General features: G+C 36.9%; 3 protein-coding genes across 3 annotated transcripts; 2 read left to right on the plus strand and 1 right to left on the minus strand.

The window, feature by feature from the left end:
* Window positions 1-1,453: 1,453 nt before the first annotated feature.
* LOC132031904 (uncharacterized) lies at window positions 1,454-1,876 on the minus strand. Its single transcript, XM_059421774.1, has one exon. The coding sequence runs from the start codon at window positions 1,874-1,876 to the stop codon at window positions 1,454-1,456; it is 423 nt and encodes a 140-aa protein (XP_059277757.1).
* A 1,789-nt stretch (window positions 1,877-3,665) lies between these two features.
* LOC132031905 (uncharacterized) lies at window positions 3,666-4,269 on the plus strand. The gene is made up of 2 exons (XM_059421775.1): window positions 3,666-3,954; window positions 4,025-4,269. The coding sequence occupies exons 1-2, from the start codon at window positions 3,666-3,668 to the stop codon at window positions 4,267-4,269; spliced, it is 534 nt and encodes a 177-aa protein (XP_059277758.1).
* An 810-nt stretch (window positions 4,270-5,079) lies between these two features.
* On the plus strand, window positions 5,080-6,389 carry LOC132031906 (uncharacterized). Its single transcript, XM_059421776.1, has 4 exons — window positions 5,080-5,272; window positions 5,430-5,657; window positions 5,755-5,845; window positions 5,945-6,389. Exons 1-4 carry the CDS (start codon window positions 5,080-5,082, stop codon window positions 6,387-6,389), a joined length of 957 nt encoding a protein of 318 aa, XP_059277759.1.
* Window positions 6,390-8,580: the final 2,191 nt, after the last annotated feature.

Here is an 8,580-nt window from a genome sequence, read left to right on the forward strand (position 1 = left end):
CTTTTCACTATTATATAAATTTTCCCAAAGACAAATTGTTACTATACAAAGTTTTTTTAAAAAAACAGCGGACCTCATACTGGAGAATTTTCTAATGCAGCCTTATAGTAGAGCTAAAATGGAAGAATTTTTGGTCGACAATATGGGTTTGTTCTCATCTTTTCATCTCCTATCTTAATTGGCAACTTACTACACATTAATTTTTTATAATTAAGGTGATTTAATGTGAGTAATGGATATTCTTAATTAAGAGTGAAATTTATTAAGATGAAGAGGTGTGACTTATAAAGACGACTTTTTAAAATAAATAAATTAATTTAAAAAATGAGAAAAAAGTCAAAAAAAGGAGAATAAAGATAAATAGGATCCTTGGTTATAGAGATATGTCACATCACCTTGTCTATGCTTAGCTTTATATTATATATATAGATTCTTACTTGCCAAAAAGAGAATGTGCATATATGTATTCATTTGATCCTGTTCTTGTGGAGTGTCATCCTCTTTCGTCTATACAAAAATGAGTAATAACAATTAAGCTCTTAAATTTGAAATTTCCGTTAATAAGTTAATCATTCGCTTTTGCGGTGGTTAATAAAATCTCTCAAGTATTCCTACCAGTGGCGTACATACGGATTTTCATGTTGGTGTCACCATGTAAAAGAGTGAACAACTGAATAAATCACTATAATGATATCATATTATAAAAAAGACAACTCAAATCATATTAATAAAACTCATTCCAAGTACATTATTACAATTCTCCTCGACAAGACTTCATCTTTTGAAAGGTATCCATAATATCCTCATTAAAAATAGTACTAAATACTTCTTTTTCTATATAAGGCACCAAACAACCACTCAAAAGCTCATCATCCATTCGATTTCGTAAGTCAGTCTTAATCAACTTAATCGCAGAGAAAGCTCTTTCGACTGTAGCAGTAGCAACTGGCAAAAGTAAAGCAAATTTCACTAGTCGGAACACGAGAGGATAAGTTCCATGCTTTGTCTCTACTAGTTTCTTGGAAAAATCACAAAGTCTCTTAAGATCGGAAAACCTTTTATCATGATCACGGACATCAACAATGTAATTCTCGAAGCTAAAAATGGAGGTCAATCCTAGCATGTTTATCAAAATCATCAGGATACAATTCAACTAATCTCAATATTTTTTCAATGTTAAAACTTGAAAAGGAGTCAGTTGGGTTCAAGCAAGCAATTCCAAGAAGCAAATCAGTTGTCTCCTCATCAAAGCGATTATTGAGTTCTTGATGTTGCCAATCAATAATTTTATAAAATATTGCAACTTGGTAGTGATGTAAAACAGTATACTCAGCAACTCTCCGACGTGATCTTCCAAGGATAACATAAAACTCATCAAATTTAGGTATCGAAATATCATACTTGATACAAAATTTAGATACCTCATCAATAAGTGAATCCCAACCTTCTTCTCTTAGTGCAGTCGCTCCTTTGCCACTCTAACAAGTAGCATGACATTTGCAATGTCTTGCTCTTTCTTTTGAAAAGCTGCATTAAGCTCATTTGTGATTGCTAAAATAGTGCGCATGAAGTGCAACATGAAGACAACCTCAAATGTCAAACATGCTTTAAGATAACCCTCTGCCCTACACTTTTCTTCAAAACAGGCATTAACAACAATAGCATCAAGTACATCAATGATAAGACCAAACATCAGAATAAAAATTTTAAAAGATTTGTAGTGAGATCCCCATCTAGTATCACCGGCTCTAGCAAGACCTAGTTCTCGATTCAAGCCCCTACCAGTTTCAAGCTCGCCTTTACATAATGCTTCTTCAATTTCTTTTGCTTGAGATTCACAAAGTTCATCTCTACGCTTGAAAGAAGCTCCAACCATATTTAATATATCAGAAACCAATGATAAAAGTTCCTGCACTTCATCACATCTTCTAGAAATCGCAACAAGAGTTAATTGGAGTTGATGAGCAAAACTGTATTCTCAAATTGAAATTTTAACCATCTCGATATTTTCAAGACGTAAAATAAAAAGTTCATGTCGATAACTCTTACGAGGATTAAAAACCGTAAAGAAACAATAAAAAATAGGTAAATTCCATTAGGGTTCTGCTTCTCAGTCACAATTGGTGTTGGCATTGGGATTAATTACAGACAAGGAAAGATTAACGGAGGACTCGTGGGTGAACTTGTTTGCTAAAAACAGATCAGTAGGTAACGGTATGTCTCTCTCTTACATTCCTCCGCAAATCGTTAATGGCGAAACAGTGATTCAACTGGATAAAAATGAGGTAGACCGAGAAACAGAAAAATGGAAATGCGCCCTAATAGTGTACGTTATCGGTGATACTCCTGGGTACAACACTATGAGCAGATTTATTAAGCACAATTGGTCAAATGTAACAAACCCGACCGTTTATGCACGAAAGGATATTTCATAGTGAAGTTTATGTCTATGACTGATATGCAAAAGGTGTTATACGCGGGCCATATACCATCAATAATCGACCTCTTTATACTGAAGAACCGGACTGCCAATTTTGATTTTGATGCGACTTCCCCACTTGCTTCCCTATTTGGATTAAGCTGCCTAAACTTTCCATGAACTGTTGGGGGAGTGACTCACTTAGCAGGATTGCAAGTGCTGTAGGCATTCCAATGTTTGCTGATGAGTGCACAGCCAAACAAACGAGGGTGTCGTTTGCTAGAATGTTGGTGGAAATTGATGCTACTAAGCCTCTACCCGAAGAGGTGAATGTGATGGATCCCAATGGAAACATGTTTTTGCAACAAATTCACTATGATTGGCGACCCATGTTCTGTAAGAAAATGCCAAGTGGTTGGCCACCATGTCCTGATGAGCAGCTCAAATCGGCCATGTTTATGCACATTCAAAGAGGAGGAGAGGAGCTAAGAAAATAGTCCAACAACAGCAAGTAACAAAGATGTGGTTACTCAAACAATTATAGAACCAGGTGTGAACAGGGATAAGGGCAAGTGGACTCAACCCATACAAAACCCACTAGAATCTATGAAAGAGCAGAACCATACACAAGAAGCATGTCCAATTATACACATAGCTACAAATTATGCAGAAGGGTCATCTCAAACACAAAATCCCATAGAGAAGCACTTGCCCGGGCTAGGTCTATCCTGGAGCTCCTTTCCTAAACTGACCCCTACCCATGTGAAAAATAGTTTTGGATTGTTGAGAAGAGTTGAAGGTGGAACAACTATCAAACCTCCTAACCAAGGAGGACAATCACCTAACTCTCTATGACTTGGTTATTTTGGAATGTTCGGGGTGTAAATAAACGATACAAGCAAAAAGAGATAAAGAATATTTTAAGGAATAAAAGCATCAAGTTGGCTGGCCTGATTGAAACAAAAGTGAAATCACGCAAAGCTCAGAAGATATGCCACAACTTAGCTCCTAATTGGGGACACTTGCACAACTATCAAACAGCTAGAAATGGAAGAATATGGCTTATTTGGGATCCCAACAAGTACAATGCAGTCAAGATTACTGAAGAAGCTCAACTACTCCATTGTATGATCCAGAAAGTAGGGGACAATTTCACGTGCTTATTAACGGTAGTCTATGGGTTTAATACCGAGGAGTTAAGAAAGCAACATGGACCAAACTAAGGGAACTAGCTACAGGAAATACAATGCCATGGTTGATATGTGGTGATTTTAATGCCCTTCTCTATTCACAAGATCGACTCTATGGGAATCCAGTTCAGTTTACCGAGGTTAAGGAGTTCAATGACTGTATGCAAGACCTATCACTTACAGAATTGAACTGGAGAGGTGATTACTATACTTGGTCCAACAAGCAACATGGAGATGAGAGGATATGTAGCAGACTTGACAGAGCCATAGGGAATTTTGAATGGATGCTTAACTGGGGTCACCTTACACTAGAATATGGTGTCCCGAATGTCTCCTCGACCATGCGTATGGTATTGCAACTTGATATCGATTCCAAATCCTAAAGTCCCTTTTAGGTTCTTTAATGTATGGGCAGAACACCAGTCCTTTATACCAACTGTTCAAGCTACATGGGCACAACAAAGTAGCACAGGACCAATGAGGAAAATATGGCACAAACTAAAGATCCTCAAACCAGCCCTCAAGAAATTAAATGCTGAGGAGTTCAAGACAGTTACTCAGAAAATCTCTCAAGCAAGAACTGATTTGGCTGTAACGCAGGAAATGCTGATCACTCACTGGTCTGATGATTTGCAACAGGAGGAGAAACTTATCTTGTAGAACTAGAAAGATGGTCCCGAAGATTGAAGAAAGCATCCAACGACAAAATCTAAGTGGTCAACCGGTTGAAGGTTGGGGATTCTAACACTAAGTATTTTTCAGCAGTAGTCAAGGAAAGGGCACACATAAAGCAGATCAAAGAACTTACCTCCTTTATTTGGGATTACATTGACTGATCCTCGAGCCATAAGAGATGAGATCATAAATTTTTACAAGGGGCTAATGGGCACGGCTGCTACTCGGCTTCCGGCAGTTAACAAAATGGTTATGAGGCGAGGACGTGTCTTATCTCACCAACAAAGACTTGATTTATGCTCCACCATCACCGATCTTTGAAATTCTAGACAGTTTGAATTCTATTGGTGGCGATAAGGCCCCTGGTATTGATGGGTACAATGCTAAGTTCTTCAAGAAATCCTGGCATGTAATCAAGGATGAAGTTATTGCTGCAGTCAGGGAGTTCTTTATCACAAACAAACTATACAAAGCCATAAATTGTACTGTTATCACACTCGTCCCGAAAACTGAAAATCCAATTAGTGTTAAGGAATACAGGCCAATCGCATGCTGCTCAATCTTATACAAACTTATCGGCAAAATATTGGCTACAAGACTCCAAAAGGTGGTTTCTAGTATTGTGTGAGGCGCGAGACGGGTTTTATTCTGGGAAGGAAAATTGGAGATAATATCATTTTAGCTCACGAACTTGTTAAATCCTATACTAAGAAACATATATCTCCTAGATGCATGATTAAAATTGATCTCCAAAAAGCTTATGACTCTATGGAGTGGATTTAACTAAAGCAAGTTATGGAATGTTTATCCTTCCCTGATCAGTTCATTACTTGGGTGATGGAGTGTATCCAGTCAGTGAACTACACCATCCTGATCAATGGAGAGGGTACCGAGCCTTTTGATGCGGCCAAAGGTCTTAGACAAGGAGACCCCATGTCTCCATTCCTATTTGCAATTGCTATGGAATATCTTAGCAGAGGACTAAATGGTTTGTCATATGTGAAGGCATTCTATTTTCACCCCTAGATGTGCTAGTTTGAAAATCACACACCTATGTTTGTGGATGACTTGCTTCTATTTGCAAAGGGGATAGCTCTTTTTGTTAATGCTCTACTTTAATGCTTTACCCGGTTCTCCGATTTCAGGCCTCGAAGCAAATTTAGGAAAGAGTTCAATGTATTTTGGAGGTGTATCCCCAACTCAGAGGCTGGAAATGCTACAACTATCAGGCTTTTCATGTGGTGAACTACCTTTCAAATGCTTAGGGGTTCCTTTATCCACAAAGAAATTGAACATCATGCAATGGCAACCACTTATCCTCAAAATTGTGGCGAAAATCTCTTCATGGACAGCCAAAAAGCTTTCATATGCAGGCAGGGCCCAGTTAGTACAAAACTGTCCTATTCGGTGTCCAAGCCATCGGGCACAACTATTTGTATTGCCTTCTAAAGTGGTCCGACTCGTTGATAGCTACTGTAGAAGTTACTTGTGGTCGGGAAGTAACAACGTCAGCTAAGAAGGCTCAGTTGCTTGGCAGTGCAGAGTATGCTCTCCCAAATGTGTAGGTGGTCTTAACTTGACAAATAAGTTTGTGGAATAAGGCAGCTATAGCAAAGACTCACTGGGATCTTGCACACAAAGCTGACAAACTTTGGATCAGGTGGGTGCACCTATATTATATAAAAGGCCAGGACATAAACACTATGCAGATCCCCAAGCAGGCTTGTTGGATGATCAGAAAGGTGATAGAAGCAAGAAGTACCATGAACCATGTGCAAGTGAATATAAGAGCTGGGAAAAGCTTCATTAGACAAGTGTACTTTCAACTGTTAGGAAATGAACCTAGAGTCCTCTGGAGGAACTTGATTTTTCAAAATGCAGCAAGACCAAAAGCCAAATTCACGCTATGGCTTTTGATGCACGGAAGATTGTTGACTACTGATAGGCTGCATAAATGGGGAGTACCAGTTGATCTATCGTGTGTTTTCTGCCACAACCATGATGAATCAAGAGAACATTTATTTGTTGAATGCATATATGGACAGTCGCTATGGAGTAGACTATTAACCTGGATACAGAGACAACCAATAGCTGCTACTGGATAGGATCAACATTTGCAGATAATCTTGAAGGCAACCAAAGGCAAGACACAAAGGGCTTTACTGTTTAAAATGATCTACACTGAGTATGTCCATTGCCTATGGATCGAAAGAAATGCACGAATTTTCGAGAAGAGAAGAAAGGAGTATGAAGTCATTGCTAAGGAGATTGCATATACATGTTGTGTTAGAGCTCCACCTAGGCTAAGTCTTATTTTGCAAAATCTTATGTTTTAGCTAAGTTTCAGAGCTTTGTTGTCAGTTTGTGATTTCATGGATAGATTTAACTGAGTCAGTCAACTATGGTGCTTGTAATGGTTTATACTGGTGATTAATGGAAAGGTTAGTTACCACAAAAAAAAATAGGTAAATTTAAATATCAATATAATGAACACTAAATAATTTCATTGTAGAAATTAGAAAGAAAATAAATTATTGTCATGAAAAAATTGCAAGCAGTTAACAAAATATTATGGTGAAGAAAGTGCTAACCTGATGTGGCAATCGGGATAAAGAACGAGAAGAACTTATATTCTAATTTGAAAGGTGAGCAGCCATCAATTATATTCTAATTGATAAAAGAATTTTTAAGGTTATGACTTGTGAATTCTTTTTAGGGTTTTAGCTTTTAAGTTACTTGACCAATTTGGTATAGAATTAGAGTAGGAAAAGGCTAAGTTATTTTACTAGTTTTAGGACTATATTTACTGGTTTTAGGACCCACTGCCGTGTTGTTCTATTTATATTTTAGTTGTTTTAAATTATAGTATAAGCAACAAAAAAAAAAAATGAGGCCAGGCGGATTTGAACCCGCGACCTTGCTTTCAAGGTAGAGCTCTTTACCAACAGACCAACGCACGCTTTTCTATTGAAGCAACGTCACATTATGGTTTTACCTTTTAGTTTCGTTCCATTTATTTTTTATATATGTTTATTTAATAAAAAATTTAAGAAGCGATGTCGCGTGGCACTTGACACCCTCATAATAAATCCGCCCCTGCCTACCACTTTCTATTTTAACAACTAAGTAAATAGTTGTGTAGGCTTGATATTTCATAAATATTAATAGGCTTCTGTTAAATGTGACAATTCTCACTTTTGACCATGGCGAAAATGACTATAGAGAAATTTCTGATCAGTCTAGGTATTGGGATTATACATAGAAATTGACACACATATCAACCTATGAACGTACCTCAGACACAATAATTTTACTAAAAATGAATCCCCACACACATATCAAACTTTAAAATGTTTTTCCTTCTCGTCGTCCCAGATACATCCATTAACTTGCAAAGTACAAACTCGCGTGCCTTACTTTTTGATCATTTTGACGGAGTTAACGAAGAAAGTAAACAAAATATGCTCACGTTTTTATCAATAAACACAGGAAAAAAATTATGCATGCATATTCAGAACGCTTTTAACTCGACCCCCTTTCCTTCAAGAAGTTAGTTTAACAGAGTAAAAGTAACAAAGCGAGCGAGCCTTCCATAGAGGCAAGTGAAGTTGGCGAGCTCCATTGCTATGTCTAATCGTGATTAACTAATTTTTGGATTAAAATTTATGCATATATCTATTTGAGGCGACTCAACCGATAGCAGCTCTTTCTGAATTTATCGTTTGAAAATTACTTACTTAATTAATGAACTTAAATTTTGAGATTTGGGTCGTAACTAACTCTCTTTCGAGCATCTCTATTGACAATGGGTTTTGAAGTCATTCACATTATCTAGAAATTTCTTACAAATGTTTACTTGCTCTTTTATTTTATACTTGACAACGGGGTTTGATATAATTCGCACCCCATCTCGCTTATCTCACAATTAATAATTACCCCCTTCGGTCCAAAAAGATTGTCTTAGTTTGACTTGGCACAAAGTTTAAGAAATAAAGGAAGACTTTTGAAATGTGTGGTTCAAAATAAGCCTTTGATATTTATGTGGTTGTAAATAATCTTACAAAGTTAAATTATTTCTAAATATAAAAATGTGTCAATTTTTTTTAGACAAACTAATAAGGAAAGTAAAAAAAAAAAAAAAAAAACTAATGACTAAGGGTGTGTTCGGTATAGAGGAAAATATTTTCCAATTTTCTCGTTCGTTCGTTTGGTCGAAAATTTTGGAAAACATTTCTCTTTGGAAAACATTTTCCTCAAAATTGGGGGAAAATGACTTCCTACACAAAAAGTAGGAAA

Source organism: Lycium ferocissimum, chromosome 9, assembly GCF_029784015.1.
Source record: "Lycium ferocissimum isolate CSIRO_LF1 chromosome 9, AGI_CSIRO_Lferr_CH_V1, whole genome shotgun sequence".
Classification (NCBI taxonomy): domain Eukaryota; kingdom Viridiplantae; phylum Streptophyta; class Magnoliopsida; order Solanales; family Solanaceae; genus Lycium; species Lycium ferocissimum.

Bases quoted from the DNA above. Each gene is read 5' to 3' on its own strand.
- LOC132031904 (XM_059421774.1), bottom strand. From the start codon at position 1,876: ATGGTTGGAGCTTCTTTCAAGCGTAGAGATGAACTTTGTGAATCTCAA.
- LOC132031905 (XM_059421775.1), top strand. From the start codon at position 3,666: ATGCCATGGTTGATATGTGGTGATTTTAATGCCCTTCTCTATTCACAA. The intron at 3,955-4,024 runs GTATGGTATTGC...ATGTATGGGCAG, and splicing joins GAATGTCTCCTCGACCATGC to AACACCAGTCCTTTATACCA.
- LOC132031906 (XM_059421776.1), top strand. From the start codon at position 5,080: ATGGAATGTTTATCCTTCCCTGATCAGTTCATTACTTGGGTGATGGAG. The intron at 5,658-5,754 runs GCAGGGCCCAGT...ACTCGTTGATAG, and splicing joins CAAAAAGCTTTCATATGCAG to CTACTGTAGAAGTTACTTGT. The intron at 5,846-5,944 runs GTAGGTGGTCTT...ACTTTGGATCAG, and splicing joins GAGTATGCTCTCCCAAATGT to GTGGGTGCACCTATATTATA.